At 34.6% G+C, this 20,386-nt stretch overlaps 1 protein-coding gene across 1 annotated transcript in view; it reads left to right on the forward strand.

The window, feature by feature from the left end:
* LOC136035799 (kinesin-like protein KIF20B) overlaps positions 1-18,221 on the forward strand; it is an 82,785-nt gene extending 64,564 nt beyond the window's left edge. Inside the window, exons 11-15 of the mRNA XM_065717770.1 lie at positions 1,822-1,985; positions 3,990-5,576; positions 10,930-11,144; positions 13,926-14,053; positions 17,841-18,221. Of these exons, the coding sequence (XP_065573842.1) occupies positions 1,822-1,985; positions 3,990-5,576; positions 10,930-11,144; positions 13,926-14,053; positions 17,841-18,124 (2,378 nt within the window). The 3' untranslated portion in view covers positions 18,125-18,221. The remainder of the gene's footprint in view (positions 1-1,821; positions 1,986-3,989; positions 5,577-10,929; positions 11,145-13,925; positions 14,054-17,840) is intronic.
* The last annotated feature ends 2,165 nt before the right edge of the window (positions 18,222-20,386 follow it).

Genomic DNA, 20,386 nt, shown 5'->3' on the forward strand with positions numbered 1-20,386 from the left:
GCAATAGCAATAAAAGTAACTACATAACAACAAAAGAGTAATTCTGTTTACTTTTTTGTAGCTACAGTAGCTACATTAACAAGAAAAGAATAATTCTGCACACTCTTTTGTAGCTGAAATTGCAACAAAAGCTGCTGCAATAGCAATAAAAGTAACTAGATAACAACAAAAGAGTAATTCTGTTTACTGTTTTGTAGCTACAATAGCAACAAAAGTAGCTACATTAACAACAAAAGTAACTACATAACAAAAGAGCAATCCTGTTTACTCTTTTGTAGCGACAAAAGTTGCTACAATTACAACAAAAGAGTAATTCTGCTCACTCTTTTGTAGCGACAATAGCAACAAATAACTACATTAACAAGAAAAGAGTAATTCAGTTTACTCTTTTGTAGCTACAATAGTAACAAAAGTAGCTACATTAACAAGAAAAGAGCAATTCTGCACTCTCTTTTGTAGCTAAAATAGCTACAAAAGCAGCTGCAATAGCAACAGAAGTAACTACCATAACAACAAAAGAGTAATTCTGTCTACTCTTTTGTAGCTATAATAGCTAGAAAAGTAGATATAATAGCAATAAAAGTAACTACATAACAACAAAAGAGTAATTCTGCTCACTCTTTTGTAGCTACAATAGCAACAAAAGTAGCTGCAATAGCAATAAAAGTAACTACATAACAACAAAAGAGCAATCCTGTTTACTCTTTTGTAGCGACAAAAGTAGCTACAATTGCAACAAAAGAGTAATTCTGTTTACTAATTCTTTTTCCGTTCAATATTTTTTTTCCAAACGTAATCGATACTGTCACAGTTGCATCAATTATCAAACTTCTTATAGCACTCTGAACTCGCAAAAACTCTAAATACTCACTCATTTTCCTCACACTTTCACCTAGGATGCTTCAATTGTCAGCATAATGTAAGTCCAAGAAAGTTTTTCAGCCCTCTTTGATTTTGCATTCTCCCACTGTCTCTCCTGCTCTCCTTAAGACAAAGTCAATCAAAATGATCCGTATTAAGGGGGATGGAACACGACCCTGCTGAACTCCTGATTCATTACCAAACTAACTGCTAACCTTACGTCATAAACCGCAGCAATATTATTCACGTAAATAGAACAAATCACTTTAATTTGCTTATCTGGTACAACTTACAAGAATAGGACCAAAAAGTGTGGATATCTTATAAGAGTGGAAACTGGTGTTGGTATCGACCAGAAAATACTATCAGCCCTTTCTGGTGCTTGGCGACGTTTGGAATTTTTTCAAACTTTGTAATCGTATAATTGTCACCCTAACTTTACCAAATATTAAAAAAAAACTGATTTTTCTTATTATTACACTGGTGAAAATGCCAAATTTCACCAAATAGTAGATGGCGTGATATTTTATTTCTTGCCGTTAAACCTTCGCTAACGCTCTTCTATTGGCTGAATGCCTTTTTATAATTTATAACGCTGAGGACTAAAGGGATCTGATGATTCAGACTTCTTAGTAATTAATCTAAGAGCTAAAATTCGGTCAATGTGCTGGTAAACTTATTTGACAAATTATAGGTCTGTGGAAAAATCTATTTGTAAAAGTGAAAGGCCTATTAAAAGACCATTCCCGTAAAATTCAAAAGCTAAAATTCACGTGTCCAAAAGGTGGTGTGTTACCCTAAACTAAAGCTTTCAAACTCAAAGAAAGTTTCTTTACTGCACTTTCTTTTTTCATAATATAGTGGATGTGTTTTTTATAAAGGATGGATACTACTTCTTTTGACAAGCCTTTCCATTGTATATTTTGAAAAATGAGTTTTTAAACCAACCTTTTTTTGTAGAACACCGGAAGCTTAGCGAGGAATTTGAGAAGTCAGAAAATACTTGCCAGCTCATGGAGGCCGAAAATGAACAATTGAAAGACAAGATTACTGAACTTGAAAATTTCAAGGTGTTGTATCTGGAATCCGTTGAAAAAGCTGATGAACAAGATTCTGCAGACAAGGTGTGTTCAAACAATTTCTCTGTTCGTATTCTGTTTATATGCCTTTCTTTATTCATTCCTTTTAGTTCCTAATTCTTGTCTTTCTATTGTATTACTTTATCACTTCAGTTGTGATGAAAACTCGAAGCAAATTGTCAAACTAGAGAGCCTTGCGGAGACTGTTCTCTTTCTTTTTTTTTCTTTGTCAGTTTTTTGTCATAAATGTATTTTTCGCTTCTTTTGGTTTAGTTTGTAATCTTCATCCGTCTATCTTATTCCTTTATTTCTAGGGTTGTGGCAAAATATTTAAAGAAAGCTGTCATTCCAGCTAACCTCGTGGGGACTGTTCCCTTTTTTTCTGTCAATTTTCTTTTTATAAAAACCTTCTGTTCGTTCCATTTGGTTGTCATTTTTCCTTCCTGTTCTTCTATATTATGTTTCTTTTTCTTTCTTTCTATACTTCCATTGCGACAAAAAAACAAATCAAAGGAGAGAAGCTTTTGGCGACTGTTGCCATTTTTTTTTCTCTCTCAGTTTCTTTTATAAATACATTTCTCTGTTCATTCGTTTTCGTTCCTAGTTTTTGTCTATGTATTTTATTATTTTGTGAGTAGAGTTGTGACAAAATATTCGAAGGAAGCTCTCACTCTTGTGAACCTTGCGGGGACTGTTCCCTTTTTTTCTGTAATTTTCTTTTGATAAAACCTTTCTCTATTCGTTTCTTTTGGTTGTTTCATAAATACATTTTTTCTATTCATTTGCACTCGTTCCTAGCTTTTGTCTATGTATCTTATTATTTTGTTAGTAGAGTTGCGACAAAATATTCTAAAGAAGCTCTCACTCTTACAAATCTTGCGGGACTGTCCTCATTTTTTTTTTCTGTCAGTTCTCTTTTCGTTCCCTTCTCTTTTCCTTTCATTTAGCTTTTAGTTTCGTCTTTCCTTTCCTTTCTGTTCTTCTCTATTCTTTCTTTCCGTACTTTTTTGTTGACAAAAAAAAATTGAAGCAGAGAAGCCTGTGGTGATTTTTCCCAATTTTTTTTCCTCTGTCAGTTTCTTTCATAAATACGTTTCTGTATTCATTCGTTTTCGTTCCATTTTTGTCCTTTTTAAGTGAGACAAAATATTCGAAGGAAGGTCTCACTCTTGCAAATCTTGCGGGACTGTTCCCATTTTTTTTTGTCTGTCAATTTTCTTTTCATTCCCTTCTCTAGTCGTTTCGTTTAGTTTTTAGTTTTCGTCTTCCCTTTCCTTTCTGTTCTTCTCTATTCTTCCTTTCCATACTTCTTTAGTGACAAAAAATTGAAGCAGAGGAGAGCCTGTGGTGACTGTTCCCGCCTTTTTTTTTCTGTCAGTTTCTTTCATAGATACATTTCTCTATTCACTCGTTTTCGTTCCTAGTCTTGTCTATCTATTTTATGCGTTTGTGAATAGAGTTGTGACAAGATATTCGGAGGAAGTTCTCATTCTTGCGAACCTTGCGGGGATTTTTCCCATTTTTTTCTTCTTCTGTCAATTTTCTTATGATGAAAACCCTTCTCTATTCGTTCCCTTAAGTTTTTTAGTTTTTGTCTGTCCTTTCTATTCCTTTATCACTTCTGTTTTGACAAAAAAAAAAAAAAAAAAAATAGAAACAGAGAACCTTGCAGAGATTGTTCCCAATTTCTTTTTTCTTCTGGTCCTTCTGTTTGATTTTAGTGATGTCGTTTAGTTTAATACTTAGTCTCCCACTCTCACAGGCCAAAGAGCCTTTTTGGGGGTTTAAAGGTTTGTAATTTTTCTATGTTTCCTTTAAATAAACTGATGGATTGAATGAAATTTAAACCCTTTTTTTGAGGGAGACGGTTCTAGATTTTATTCTTTTCTGTTATTAGATTTCTAGATTATTATTTTGAGGATTGTCACCCGTTAGGTAATGAGAGCCATAGGCAACGTGTTCCTCCTCCTCTTCTTCTTCTTCTGAAGTTCCTCTTCTTCCTATGAAGCTCCTCTTTCCGATGTCTTTAATTTTTTCCTACTATTTCAGGAACAAATTTCTGCAATGAAGCAACACCTGCAGGACAAAGACAAGCTAATAGAAGAGCTGAGAGAAGCCAGGGAAGATCTGAAGAAGAACTTTGAACTCCAATCTCTTGAAATAATTCAATTAAATGAGGAGCTTCAACACTTTCAACAAGCCCCAGAGATTGCCAAAACTAAGACTCCGAAGAAACCTTCAGGTTCTTCTACCAATCCCATTGAGTCAGAAAATCTTATCCGTCAGATGGGAAAACTCAACATCGAGTGTGCCGATCTCAAGAATCAGCTTTTGGTAATTAGTGAAGAACGGGATTCTCTTCTCAGGAGGTTAGCAGAAATGGAGAAGACAGATGCGGATCTTGAACGAATTTTAGGTGAAAAGAAGCAACTTGCTGACGGCATTGTCTCTTTAAAAACTGATTATGATATAGTTGATGCTCAACTTGCATCTGCCTTATCCGATGTTTCACTTTTGAAAGAAGATATTACTAGATTGCAAACTGAAAAGGATACATTATCGAGGGAGAATGAACGACTTTCTAATATTGAGCATCAGCTTAACACAACCCTCACTGAAGTTACATCGCTAAAGGAGGATGCTACTCGATTAAAAATGGAAAATGCCCTACTTTTGGAAGATGTGTCACAGCTGAAGCAAGCTTTAAGTGATGTTTCAGCGTTGAAAGAGGAAATTACTCAGCTGAAGACAGAGAATGACAATATTCTGAGGGAGAAGGAAGAGCAGATTTTGAATGATGAGTCTCGCATAGTTAAAGCTCAACTTGCAGCTGCTTTATCTGACATGTCACTGTTGAAAGAAGAAATTGCTAGATTGCAAACTGAAAAGGATATATTATCAAAGGAGAATGAACGACTCGCTAATATTGAGCTTCAACTAAACATCACTCTCGCTGAAATTACATCGCTAAAAGAGGATGCTACTCGATTCAAAACAGAAAATACACTACTTTTGGAAGATGTGTCGCAGCTGAGGCAAGCTCTAAGCGAAGTTTCAGTATTGAAAGAGGAAATTACTCAGCTGAAGACAGAGAATGACAATGTTCTAAAAGAGAAGGAAGAGCAAATTTTGAAGGATGAGTGTCGTCTCAAAGAAGCCTTACTTGAGGTGTCGTCTTTAAAAGAGGAAGCTGCTAAGCTGAATATGGAATGTAGTCGAATTTTAAAAGAAAAGGAAGAGACTATTGCAAAAAATGAAGAAGAGACTTCATGTCTCAAGTCTTATAATGGAGATCTCCAAACAAAAATTAGTGACATGGAAATTGCTTCAGAATGCCTCAAGAAAGACGTTGAAGACAAAAGCCGCTTGATTGACACTTTAGAAAAGAAACTTGTCAATTTGACAGACAAAGAACATGAAATTGTGAAGCAGATTGATGACTTAACTTCACTTCGAGAGAAAGTATCAAAATTAGAAAGTGAAAAAAATGAAATTTTAGCAGAAAAAGAGGAAATTTTAGCAAAATCGGGAAATGAAATCCATTCTCTCAAATCTGAAATCATCAGATGTGGTGAAAAGGATACGATACTAAGAGAAGATATAAGAAGACTGAATATAATTATTGACACTAATAAGGTAAGTGGAAAATTCTCTTCTCTCTGTATACTACCCACCAGTCAGGTCCTCGGAGTAGAAGGGTAGATCAGAGAATTTTCTTGTGAGAGGGGTTGGGGAGAGAAAAGTGAACGAATGCGCAGTTTTGGCTGCCATTTTCCAATTTTAAGGAGAAAAATCTCTGGGGGATTTCAATAAGATTTTGTAATTGTAACACTTAACTGATCTTTATCTAGCTACAAAACCCTAAGTGGGTAGTCTGATCTTTATCTAGCTACAAAACCCTAAGATTTTGTAATTGTAACACTTAACTGATCTTTATCTAGCTACAAAACCCTAAGTGGGTAGTCTAAGTGGGTAGTCTGATCTTTATCTAGCTACAAAACCCTAAGATTTTGTAATTGTAACACTTAACTGATCTTTATCTAGCTACCCTAAGTGGGTAGTCAAGCTAGAGGAACCTAAACTGAATTTAAAAAAAATAGTATTTTCTGATTAATACCTTCAGCTTTTAAAACGCTTTAACATTGAAATGAAGTTTTGCATGTTGATATACGATTGGGATTCGTCAAAGTCAACCTTTGGCACCCCCTCCCCCGCAATTCCACCACCAACTGTTTTTTGTTGCAAAGTAGGCATGTTGCTCTATTTTTAACTAGAAGGGTGCTTAGTCTGTCTTATTGAGCCAATTAATTAATTCATTAGTTTGTGTTGTTTTTTGTTTCTCCCTGCTTCTAATTAATTTTGATTAAATTAAATCGAATTGATTAATTTAAAATAATTAATTTGATCAAGTAATATTTAATGCGATAATTTAATTGATAAGTACTTAGTGATGCATAGAAGCTTAGTCTGTATTATTGAAGGGCACTCAGTCTGCTAGATTAGAGAACTGAAGTGGGCCTATGGCCCATTAAATGTATTTCTTTCTGAAAAATGTTTATTACCTAAGCCTTATATGTAAATGTAACAATCATTTTCTCACTTTGAGATGCTTATCCAAGGGCGCATCAAGGATTTTTGTTCGGAAGGGACGGGGGTATTTGGGGGGGGGGTACAAAAAAATTAAATGTATCAACAATTTGTTTATATGCATTTTTGCTACTTTTTTAAGAGTTGAACAAAGTTTCGGGGGGGGGGGAGGTCAAATCCGGTAATCCCCCTGGATACGGCCTTGTGCGTATCTTCATTTTTTTCAGTTCATTTGGTCTGTATTTGTTATGGCCTTAAGACAAAGAACGGTAGGAGTTTTTTTTTTACCTTATTTCAAGTTCTAGCGTGACTTCGATAAAAAAAAGTTTTTTTTTGTAAGTTTATTTCTGATTGAACTAAAGACATAATGGCGTAGTGTTGGTTATATTGCATTGTCGAAACCTAAGACGAGTCGAAATTATCATACGTAATAAAACATTCGCGGATGGCATAGGGTAAAACATCTTAATAGTTCAACATCGTTTGATTCAGCTTTACTGCTACTGCTAAGAAATCACCGCAGAATAATGCCGCATGAGGACAAAACAGCTACGCACACCCCTCCTCCATCCCAACCTATCCAAAGCCTCCGTATATTACACCCTCCCAGGAAGTTCCCATTTTCCTGAAATTTTTCCTTGCGACATCCTCCCAACCATATTAAGCTCGACCGGCTTTTCGTTTATTCCTAGATGGTTGGCCGAAAAGGACAATCTTTGGTAAAATGGCATTCAGTCTGTCCCTTTAAACAACCACGTTGTCGATAACCCCAACCATTCTCTGCTGTTAGACGAAACAATTCTAATTAGGAAGTAGAATTAGAATCTAATTAGAATCGAATTAGGCATCAAGCAAATTGTCCGTGAAGCAATTGAAATAAAAATAAAAATGCAATAATAACACATCCCAAAATAGAGATTTTTACGAGTAGAAGCTCAACCTTTCGCACAACATTAATTATTTAAAAAAGTATTTAATAAAAAATGAATTTAAATCATAAGCCAATGAATATGAACTTGTTTCCAAAAGGAATACGAGATTAGAAGCACAAAAAGCCAATATTGAAATAAGGAGATTGCTCCAGTTCTTAATCAAATTAAGTAGCAGGAATGAAGAACTATCTTTTTCCGTCTTGACTGAAATCAAGATGAGGTGAGGAAGCTGAGACTTCTTCAAAACTTATTTTATGATTTTAGTTTAAAATTTATTTTATTGATAAGATTTTTGGAGCAAGTCTGTTTTCTTTTATTTATTTGTATTGTTTTTAGCCCCTGACAGCTGTTGCTGACGTAGTCAACACACCTGCTTTGGTTGTATTCACTCTCTTCCCAAATTTCCTCGTTATCTTCTCTTTTTGTGTGTGTGTGTGTAATACAAATGATGCTTGGAATATATAAGTAATACTTAAAATGGAATAAGTAAAACTAGCATTATAAACATGCCCTCTTTTCCAATTAAAAAATTGTATTTGTTAATAATGATCAACTTGCGTAACTTAAAGCCCTTGCACCGCAGGCTGGGGGGGGGGGGCTAGTCAACTCAAAAAGCATAGCTATTTGAACTTTGGACTATTTTGGACAAAATGGCTATCTTAAAATTTTGATTGGATGCATTTGGGCAGACAAGGGTGTAGGGGGTTTGGCTCTAAAAACACTCTTAAAACATTTATAATTCCATACTTAAAATAATGCTAGTTTTACTTATAGTGCTTATTGCTTAATGATATTGAATGGCAATTAAAGAAACTAAATTTGGATTCATTCTATTTGATGCCTTTTCAAAAGTTAATTGCTTGCCAGGTCTGCTATTATCTGACATTTTATTAGGTTGCCAAATATTATGATGTAAAGGTGAAAAATCTGTACTAATAAGTTCATTATAATTTGGGCTCAAAAGTTCCTCTCTATTGAGGGCTAATTTTTGGTGTATATTTTTTACTTCGGCTGCTCTGAAAACTTTTAATAGACCTTTAACAGAGGCAATCATGGAGGTATTTTCAAACAAAATAAAATGATTTAGGTTGTCCTACATTTGTTGGGCCGAGGCAGAATACAAATTCTCGGGCCTTTAGCGTGGCTTGTCGATTTTTCGATTTAAGAATTGTATTCTAACAACCTTTCTCACAACTTGAAGTGGGTTCTACCAATATAGAGACGATGGCAAGAACAGGGTATCCAGTAAATACCACTCCCCTGCATGGGGCTGCTTTTGCCCTTCCCATAGTTGTAGATGTTCTGTAGTTTATCTGAGCTACTGAATGCTTTTAAGAATCTTTTTCGGTGGGTCTCCCAGTTTTAGAAAATAGGGAAAAGGGAAAATTGTAAAAAAATAGGGAAAATTGTAAAATATTTATTTTTGACTGCCAATTTTGACTGCAATACTTTCAATTAGAGATTGTGTTGGTTTAGTATCTTTTACTGCTTTTTTAACCTTTTCTATATAATGATTCCAGTAAATTTATTGGATATCCATCAAACAGTTCGTGGTGAGAAATTGTAAGTAAGGAGGGACGTGGTTCATTAGTAACCGAAACTCTAAAAAATTGGAATTTTGATACCAATAGATATATGAAAAGAATCGGTTTATTACTCTGATGACAAGTATATAAGTTTCATTAAGTTTATTGTTACACATCAAGGGCTACGAGCCTGAGAAAATTTGTGTTTTTATCGATCAAAATTTTGAGATCGCTATTTTCTTCACCATAGTTGAAAGTTCCAATAAAACCCTGTCTCTGGACTTGACATGGCCCCCAATAACACCAGGGGAAAGGTGTTTAAGTTTTAAAATTTGTCCATTGCTTACGCATAGTATTTGCTTTTGGGAAGTATGTATACATTTTTTTGGGGGGGGGGGAATTTCCAGTTTGGGTTTTTTTCACGGGATAATTTTGCAAGGGTGGGGGAGTTTCCAGAGGGAGAATTTTACACTGAGGGAATTTGCCAGAATTCCAATACAAGATTCTTTTTATACCTCTTGCTTTGTCTTTTTTATCTCAATTTAACTCTTGGAGTTGTTAAGGGTAATTGTCCGGGGTAAATTTTCACCGGGATTAAATCGTCTAGAGGATATTTTCGTGGGGAGGGGAATTTCTCCGTGGAGGGGGCCAGATTTCCTGGGATTATTTAAAAAACGATCAAAAATTAAATTTAAAAAATACAAGTTTTTCGAACTGAAAGTAAGGAGTAACATTAACTTAAAACGAACAGAAATTAATATGTATATGAGGGGTCTTGCCCTCTTGTCAATACCTCGCTCTTTGCGCTAAAGTTTTAATTTTGTCCCAATTCTTTAAGAACGACTCCTGATGCACAAGGGTCGTTTAATCAGAACAATAAGAAGCTTTTTTAAAGGTACTAAAAAATCTTAGTGTAAATAGTGAGATGTCGAGGAGGGGTCAATCCCCTTCATATACGTAATAATTTGTGTTTGTTTTAAGTTTTAATGTTGCTTCTTACTTTCAGTTGAAAAACTTGTTTTTTTTATTTATTCAGTTACAAAATAGTATGTCCTTTATGCACTCAATTTCTGAGAGGTGTGCTTTACAGCATACCCGTATCGTACAATCAACCAAGGAGATGACCACTCCTTTTTTGCAAAGGGGGGGGGATAAAGAAATATCTATCATATTGTATGGGTTTTCTACATTTTGAAAACTCAAGGCTTGGGGACATCTTGAAAATTATAACATCTTAATTTAAGCCGCTTAATATAAGCCCCTGTGCCAATTCAGATAGAGCTTTAAGTACGTACATTTCATAGAAATGCGTACATTATAGGCATGGAAGTTACAAGTCGTTGTGTTATTGTTAGTTCGAAGAAGAGGCTGGTGTGGTCTTGGTATGAAGTTTTACAAACGAGATATGTTAAAGTATCAATTGTACGACCAGCATTTGTATAAAATACGAAAATATTAATTTTTCCCTTCTAAAGGAATAAAAAACAAAGGGAGTGAAAAACAAAAAGAAATTTTAAAGTTAAAAAAAAAAATTTTGTCTGCAAATGCACTAAAGAGTAGGAAACAAACCCTTGCAACCAGAAAAATGCAGAATTTAAAAATAAAAACGAAAGTGTTGGCCAGTCATTAGATATTTATTTCTATTAATGGAAAAATGTCTTTATCATTGCCCTATTCATTTAGGGTCTTAAAAAATGTCGGTTTTTCCATGTAACAGGGAAAAAATTACTTTTCAACTTGCCTACATTTTCATAATTGATACAGAAAATCTGACTGTCTAAATACAATACAATATTCTACTGAGTGTATAATAGAAAAAAAAAATCTGCTGAAAGAGTCAACTAATGAAGAAATGTTTTCAATTCTTTACCATTTCTGTCTTGTTTTACTTCATTTCGTGTTATTTTTTGTACTTATTCGATTGTATGAATTTATTTTCTCTAGGAACAGCTTCAGGAAACGAAGCACAAAGCAGATACTAGTGAATCAGACGTTGCACGGCTGAAGAGTCTCGTTTACAAAATCGACAAAAAGATCACATTATCCCCTGAGGAACTCCTCTATTTTCAAGAGGTAACAGAAACCGAGGAAGAAACCGACAATTTTATGAGCATATCCATGCTGCCGAGTGACATCTCTATAAGAGTTACTAAACCGAGGTTCTTATTCTTTTTTTTACTAGATTATTCTAGGCACTTTCGTAAAAGATTTTTCTTCTTTTTTTTCGAAAATAGGTAAATTTGGGATTTCGTAAGATCGAACTCCTAGTAATTCATATAAAATTATTTTATGCATAACTATTTTAAGTTACAATGAACTTGGTAATTTTACGAAAGAGCAGTAATTAGTTATATATATATATATATATATATATATATATATATATATATATATATATATATATATATATAGCTCTTAATTCGTTTGTTTTGTTGTTTTTTAAGTGCAAAAGGTATGTTTTTCTAGTTCACTGACAAGGTTCTGGTATCTTGTAAGAGCATAAACGTTGACTGATGAATAGTCGGAACCAATGAAAAAATTTAAAATTGAAAATAAGTGGAACTACCCATAAGTGGGACTACCAGTAAGTAAACAAAGATTGGAATATTTAAACCGTTCAAACACGTGGAGCATTCAAAATAAGTGTAAAACTACAATACTGTAAATCACAAAACAATGTGTAGGCGTTTCTCAAACGACGAAATTGCCAAGTTTTATTTCTAGTTTTGAAAATTTTGCGCTTTGGATTCATCAGCATTTCTCTCCATAATTGCTTCAGTTCTTACAGAAAATTGTATCCATCATAGGAAGGTCTTAAAGGGACTGATTTTACAATTGATCTATTAGTAGGGGAGGAAGAGGAGGATAAGATTGCTCAGAAAATAGGGTTCATTCTAAAGGCGGTTTTATATCTTACCTTTATCTTTTTCTTCTTTATTCTCCGACTAACCAATTTCCTTTTGTCTTTTCTGAGGAATTTTTTGGAAAGTTTAGGAAATTTTTGGAAATAGAATTGAGTGTGGGTTTTCTGTCCAATGTATATTTTGTGTTTTTGAATAATTTTTGCATGTAAAGTGAACCGGCGAATTTTGAAATGGATTTCATTTTATCGTCATGTACTTTCTTTCTAACTTATTCTTTAATATATTATTTGTAGTTTTTTTAAACTTTTTTTCTTCTTTTATGGCTTATTTTTTTTTCTATGATCTACATATGGTTCTGTGAAGGAACAGCGTGTGTTTCTAGGACTTTTGACAGAACTAGAGGAGATTTTACCAAATTTTAATGTACCACTCAGATTTGCTGAGGTTTTATTACAAGTTTTTCGGTAGGCAACCACGATTAGAGGCAGAAAAAGCCTTGAAACTTGGAGAATAAAACAAAAAAATCACAAAAAAGCTTTTCTTACTATTTTAGATTATGGTATTGGTAACGTGAATATACCCCATTGGGATTGAAGAGGTCTTCTCTCATCTTTTTTTCTTTCTTTTTTACACCCTTCTCTCGAACCACCTAGTGAATGGTTAAATACTTTATTTTTCAAAGGTTTAACTTCTAGTGAGAATGTCTTGTGAAAACCTTAACTAACGATTTATATGGACTTTAAAACTCAAGCTCTAATGATGGTAGACTTTTGCAATATTCAGTCGTACACGAGGGGTAAAGGGGCCTTCGCGTATGGACGCCAAAATTTTTAATCTCAGTTCTTATATTGATCATTTACTTCACCTTGTTTTACTGATTCTCCCCCCCCCCCCTCTCCCATCTCAAAAAGGAATGCGTGCTAAATCTCCGGGCAGGACTACTAAAAACATAGATTAATTGACAGTAATTTTAAATATAATAATAGTATATCACAATATTAATTCTATGACATTATATGAATTTGGAATCGATGAACATTGAAATAAAAAGTGCGTAACCGATGAAAATTCAAAAATTAAGTGATAAGCTCAAGTATAAAAATGTGTAACATATTCATATGTAGTTTACATGTCTGAGGAGGGTAGAGGATGAAAGAGTATGGGTAACAAAAAAAAAATCAACGTGATCTAACGTTTGGTGACAATTAGCTTTTTCCTCCTTTTTTTTAGTGTATTAATGAGAATAATTATTTATTGTGTGTAATTGGTAAAAATTAGTGTAGTAATTAGCGTCTGATCTCAGTTTCTGACAGAAAATGATTACAACGACTGAAGAAATGCCAAGCTAAGCCAAAAGCTAGATGGCGTTGATTTTCCTGCCGACACTAGTGCAAGTTTCCACTCATGAGTTACCCACACTCTTTGAGGGGAGGGGGATCAGAGCTAGTAAACCCCTTCAAAACGACTATTTAAGCGTGTACAATTTGTTTTGGTTCTAATTCACTATTCCGAAAAAAAAAAACAGTTTAGGTGCTCTAATGATTTGATCTAGTTATATGCAGTTAAAGTTAAAATTTGAAGCAATCCCACCTGATCCCCCTAAATATTCTCTTAGTGTTTCAACTTAGTACCTCTTAACATATTGCAGATATATCTTTTTGACAACGTGGATGCAAGCTGTGTCTTCTGGTTTTTAGCCCCATGTATTCCATATATGATCAATTAATTATGACTAAATCTTTTTTTTATTTTTCTTGTCTAAAAACATTTCATTTGAAGGAATTGAAAAAAAATCTTTAACTTGTTTTATGCAGTTAACGTTAAAATTTGTCACTTTTGATCAAAATAGCAGATAGATGATGTTCCACGTTCGTAACATCTGAAACCTTCAGTCTACAGATCGTAATACCAACCGATATTGTACTTTACTTTTAATTGGAAGCTTTTTTCAATTAAGTTATTACAGCTTGGAGGTTTTCAGTGTCAGATTTACTTTATTATCGTTTCTTTATTATTTAAACCTCCAATAAAGTCTGGAATTTTGATAAAATATCTGAAATTCTTTCACTTCTACAGCCCTGCTCGTGATTCCTCCAAGAGTGGCAGCAAACCCTCTCGTGGTGATGAAGGAAAACGCGGTAGACGAACTAAGACACCAACCCGGAAAGCAATTGAAGCAGATGATGAACTCATACCTCCCACTGGTTAGTTATCTTGTTAATGTACGTAGGAATATAAAAAGATATAAAGATTAAAAAATAAAGATAGGAATATAAAAAGATATAAAGACATAAAGATAAAAGATATAAAGATTGGCTTATCATAATAAAGCTGTAGATTAAAACTTTGAAAAAAGAACGTGTGAAAAACCTGGCAAATCAAAGAGTTTGTGGTAACGAACGGTAGTAAGGAGCGACCCGGCTCAATAGTAACCGAAACTTTAAAAAACGGAATTTTGGTACCAATAGTTACATCAGAAGAATCGCATTTGAAATATATAAGTTTCATATTTAATCTTGAGGAGGAGTTGAGTTGAGGAGAGCTGTTCCCTCCTCAACGCTTTGCTCTTTACGCTAAAGCGTTTTACTGTTTTAAAAAGTAGAGTTGAGAGAAAGAGTCAAACTTTAGCGTAAAGAGCGGGGCGTTGAGGAGGGAACAGCCCCTTTCATATATGGATTAATTTCTGTTCATTTTAAGTTTTAATGTTGCTGCTTACTTTCAGTTAAAAAAAAACTAGTTTTTTTTTAATTTAATCAGAACGTTGAAACGAAAGTTTTGCCTGTATGCAGCACGGAATCCTCAGCGTTGAGAAAGTAAGAATTTGAAATACATTTAAAAAAGAAAAAGAAGAATTTGTCTTTGATTTTAGATTTTATTTTCATTTTTAATGTGTTTTCTTTTAATAATACTTTGTTACACTTAATACGGTATTTTTTTATAAGGTAATGCGTTATTTGGAAATATTTCTAACGTTCCGAATTGTTCCAGAATAAATATTTTCTTACCAACCTGGCTACCCAGATGTACTGTATAAAAATGTGTTTTCAGGCTAAAGACGGTCTCGTGTTTATTCAAAAAATCCGTATTTCACGCCAGTTAAACGCTCTTTTTGAGCGTTTTTTAAGGTTAGCTGTTAAACTTGAGCGATTTTCTCATTTTCTTGGATTGTTTTTTTTAAGACTTGTGGACTTACTAGTTCATTTAATATGCTACTTGATAGTTTGACGAGCAAGTTATCTTTATTCGTTGTCAATGTTTTAGAAATTTAAAATAATTTGCCAAGAATACTCAACCTTTTCTGCGAAAAAGCCAGCTTATCATTTGTTCGAATACGCCCTTAAAACGCTTAGAATTGTTCAACGGGTCCTTAAAAACAGCCTGAAACTAGAAAACTTGTGATTGTTCCTACCTTTTTGTATGTAATTTTTTTCAAAATAAATGTTCTTTGAAATTTCGTCTTATTTTCTAAAAATTAAAGCGTCACATTTCTTTAATGTCATTCTAGTTATCCGATTTTCAAATCGAAACTTCAGCCTCTCCAGAGTTTTATGTGGCTGTCAAACTTAAGAGTTTTATTTACTTGTCCAACTTCTAATCGTCAAATTATCTTTCTAGCTGATTTCGGGCCCACCCCCCTCCTCTATCCTGATATTACCCTTTAGTTTCTAGGCACTTCTTATTCAAGGCTGCTCAAAATTATTCGTAAACAAACTATTATCATTTGGTCCCCTAAATGTTTTGTTGCTCCCCCGCAAAAAAAACTGGTATCTCTGGTATATAGCTGATTGTAGATTTCAATTTGTAAATATTCGTTCGCGAAGAAAAAATATTAACTTCTAAATAGTCAAAAACAAGAATTTAAACTAGAAATGGTAATATTGACGGGAATAATACTCGGCTGGCAACAGTGCTAACGAGAACACTCAAGGCTAAAGAGTATAACTAAGATAAGAAATTCAAGCCCGCAAATATGTTAAACTGACACGATTGCCAAATCGGTTACCTTTTGGGGTTTTTATTTTCTCTCTTTTTCATGGAGTTTAATAGAGCCATATTGAATTGTATTTGACAGGGGAACTTAATCAGCGGTGGTCTTCTATGACATTTATATTCTCAATTGAGAACACAATAGAAAGGGTATGTGCAGTAAGTCAAAATGTGTTATATTATGCTGTTAGAAAAGCAGAAACATTGAATAGAAATAGAAAGGGTATGTGCAGAAAGTCAAAATGTGTTATATTATACTGTTAGAATGTATAGGAAAGCAGAAAAAGCGGATAAACTGGAAAAACGCCAATCAGGTTTCATTTTCTTCTCTCTCTCTTATTAGTTAAAAGTTGTTTGTACAAATAAAAAAAATTGAACCTATTAGACAAAGCAAAGACAATTCTTGATATGAAAAGCGTGTGTTCACAACTGCCTATGCAAGCGAGAAAACACATTCTAACCTATTTTGAAAAAAAAACCCTTCAAGTATTTTGATTACCAATTAAAATACAAAAGAACTTTTCCAGTGTTACATTTCTACATGGTTTGAGGAGAGAAAAATTCATCAGAAATATTTGGATATATAGAAGTATTATTCTATATATTGTATATATCTATATATTCTTTAAGCTTTAACGCTACTTGGCCCGAGCATTTTTGCCGCTCCGTTTTTATGAGATTTTTGGGGAAATACCCGAAAATTCTGAGATAGTGGAACCACTGAACACAACAAAACGGATGAGCCAAAAATGATGAAAGAGGGAGTTGTGGTCACGGAATTCACGGAAAAGTGGCCACGGAATTCCTATGCTGTTTTAAATCATTTTTTCTGAGAATAGGCAGTGGCACGACGGAGTGTACCTGGCACTTGGACGATAAATAACATCAGTCCAGATTTTACTAAGAAAAAATCACTCAGTGTTGATTTGTTGCACCCCCTGGTATTTTGCGCCCCTAGACCAGGCCTAGTGTGTCTATTGGTAAATCCAGGCCTGTTTATACCTATATATAATATATCATCTCTACAAAGAGTGTACATCCTATATATAGAATAGGGTTGGACGCATACGGAGGGCATCGGTGTTGAACCTTACTCTTGAAATTCTAAGTTATCTCGAATTTCTGGGCACTTAAAATAGATGAACACTTTCATTTGTTAAATTTTTCCCAGAGAAATTTCCTACGCATTGTTTTTGGCATACTGACTGGCCGTACCTCAAAGAATAGACTGTATGAAAAGCATGGCTCAATCACGCTTTCTAGGGCTACAATGAGAGAAAAGTTAAGATGGCTAGGGCACTTTCTGCGGATGAAGGATGACAGATTACCGAAGATAGTCCTTTTTGCCCAACCGTCTAGGACTAGACGGAAAGCAGGTCGTCCGTAGTTGGGGTGGGAGGGTGTCATAAAGAAATATTCAAGGGAAATAGGAACTTCCTGGGAGGCTGTAAAGAAGGAGGCTTTGAATAGATTGGATGGAGCAGGAGCTTGCGTAGCTGTATTGGCCTCAGGCGGCTTGGAACTGCAGAGAGTTGTTAGTAGTAGTAGTAGTAGTAGTCTTGTTCAAATCATGGATAAATTCGTTTCTTGTCATTGGCCGAAAAAAAGAAACTTGTGTGCATATCTGTACGGTCATGATCATTTAAAATGTTTTTGGTCCCGCCTTAACATTCTCAGTTTTTTAGGCGAGTTTGCAAAGTTGTGAATATGAACCTTTTTTTGTTTTAAAATGAGAAGATTAGAACTTAAAGAATGGGAAGGGCTGATATTGAGAGTCTAGAAGCTATTGTTTCTTTTTTTAAGGATTAGTAAGGACCTTGTTAGATTATTGACGGTGACAAGCTTAAGAGGTTTGTTTTAATTCAAGAAAATTTACTAGCCTACTAACTAACTGAATGTAAAAAGTTAAACATTGGTAATTGAAATAGGTTAAATAAAAAAAGAAAAAATAAGTGATAATAATGAAGGCTAAACCTAAACTACTCTAGATTTTGTCGTTTCTAGTAAGACGTTTAAGACCAAGAAAAAAAAATGAAGAGGATGTTTCTAAAGTGGAAGCTAGTGAAGAAACGAAAGAAATTCAAGGCGATTCTACTATCGAAACAAGTGAATTCCCAGTTTCACCAACCCCAACCAAGAAACCCCTGGGTCAGGTTCCTAAGTCATCAAAGAAGCTATTCACTGCATCCTATGACCCTTTAGATTGTTCCCCAGTCTCTTCTGTCGCTGAAGAGCCGGCACACCGTCTAGTTGAGAAGAAACTGACTCAAAAAGCTTCTAAAAAGTGATTGTGATACCCGTGTGACTTTGTGCCAAAAGTGACTTTTATTGTTGTTGCATTGTTTAATTGAATCTGAATGTGTGGAATAAAATTTTACTTTTATAGCACATGTATTTTCACTTTTATAACACACGTATTTTTAAAGGTCATCAAAGGTCAGGACCCTCTAGAGGGAGAGGGAGTGGAGGTAGGTACTTCTAAATACCTTCTAAGGACATACTTTAGCCTGTAGACCTATCCGTGAAAGTTTCATTCTCCAAACCTAACCCCTTTCTGAGATAGCAAGAAGTCACTAAACTAGAATTTTATTATCTCCTAACCTAACCATTTACCAAGGCAGCAAAAAGTAGCTTGTCTAGAATTTAGCTTCCTACAGTTTCCTGTTATGTCAACTTCAGCTGATTTCTTTAATTTTTATATAAAATCCTCCATCAAATTTCATCAACAGGATCATTAGATGATCCACAAAAATTGTTAAAAGCAGTTTCCTAGCCTAAACCTAGGCTACTTTATAGAAAAGAAAGAAACTAGGCTATTAAGGCCTACACGATACTTAGAATAAATAACCTCCTAGAACCCATCTTATTTGGCCACTCGATAGAGTGGCGTTTTTGGGTAGCTAGAACAGAATCATTAGTTAATTACAGGAGCCTGATTAAGCCTATTCCATTTATTTCTTCTAAACACGTTTAAAAGGCTTTGGGCTACATAATGCGTCATCGCTTTGAATCAGACATACCGTGACCAACTAATCCTAGATGCCACTACTTGTTGAAATGGAACCACTCAGTAAGGATATCAATGACAAGACATGTGATGGCGCAGTAGGTTTGATTTTGGCTGAGTAACGCGGGGCCCAGAGTTCAAACTAAGCTGTACAAAACTGCCTGGCTAACGCAAGGACCTTAGTAGTTAAAAAGTGTGGATAAACCAGTACAAACATAATTACATCATAGTCAAAACATAGCCTGAAACAACAAAAACAATTGCAAGTTCTGAGGAACACTAAACGCATTTAAAAGAAGGATTTTACCAAAAAATTCACCATTCACCCGAAGATTCTCCTCTCTTATCAATGCAGAGTCCAATTTTAATTTCCTCCTTCTATGACGTTGGTGAGTTTTGTCACGCTAGACTTTCGTCCCAAATTCGCTCAGCACTACAAGCAAATTGGTCAAAATCATCAGGAAGAGACCTATTATTAACTAATTTTGTTTTTAATGTAAAGGTTGCACCTCAGAATAATTTACCATTACCATTTTTTTTCGTTTTCATTCATTCAAAAATTAAGATTCGCATCAATCATTGACAACAAAGTAACTAAGACATAAATTTTAAAGTCCCGAGAGCTATTACTGATTAAAACTCATAATATAAAATTTCCAGTCGCAAGTAATTGCAGCTGCAAGTAACTAGTCATAGTCAAAAGTAGCCTCAGTCGCAAATAGTCACAGTCACCCGTGGTCGCAGTTGCAAGTAGTCACAACATAAGTAGTAAATGGTTGCAGTCGCCAGTAATTCCATTCAAAATAGTTACAGTTACAAATAGTCAAGTCACTGTCGCAAGTAGTTGCATTCACAAGCGATTAGAGTCGCAATTAGTCACTATCAGAGTTAAAAGTAGTCGCAGTCACAAGTAGTTGCAATCATAAGTGGTCATATTTGAAGTCGTGGTCACAACTGGTTGCAAGCAGTCACAGTTATAGTCAACAGTAGTCGCAAATGGTCACAGTCGTAGTCACGGGTAATTGCTATTGTAAGCAGTCACAGTTGCAAGTTGTCATGGTCAGAAGTATACACAGTTACAAGTAGCTGTAGGCAGAAGTAATCACTGTCGCTGAAGTCACAGCTGAAGTCGTGGTATCAAGCAGTCACCATCACAAATAGTCTCAATTGTAATCACAAGTAGTCGCAGTCACAGTCAAGAATAAATGCCATCGTAAGTAGTCAGAGGGACAGTTTAAGCAGTCATAGAAGCAGTATTATTACTAGCAGTAGTAGTAGAAGTAGTAGCAGTAGCTGTGAAAGTATCAACCTCATACACTTAGTCGTTCCTGAAATATTGCTGATACACCCTTCTGATATTTTGGATACAAATAGTGTCTTATGGTTTAGTTCAATATCCCACTCAAATTTGCCTGAAGTATCACAGAATCTGAGGCTTGAATTTGACTCAACATCATACATGTCGTGGAATAAAAATAAAACTAATTTACATCATAGAAATCCCAATCGTCGGAAACCAAAAATTGGAGGTTTACACCCTCTT

Source organism: Artemia franciscana, chromosome 14, assembly GCF_032884065.1.
Source record: "Artemia franciscana chromosome 14, ASM3288406v1, whole genome shotgun sequence".
NCBI classification, from domain to species: domain Eukaryota; kingdom Metazoa; phylum Arthropoda; class Branchiopoda; order Anostraca; family Artemiidae; genus Artemia; species Artemia franciscana.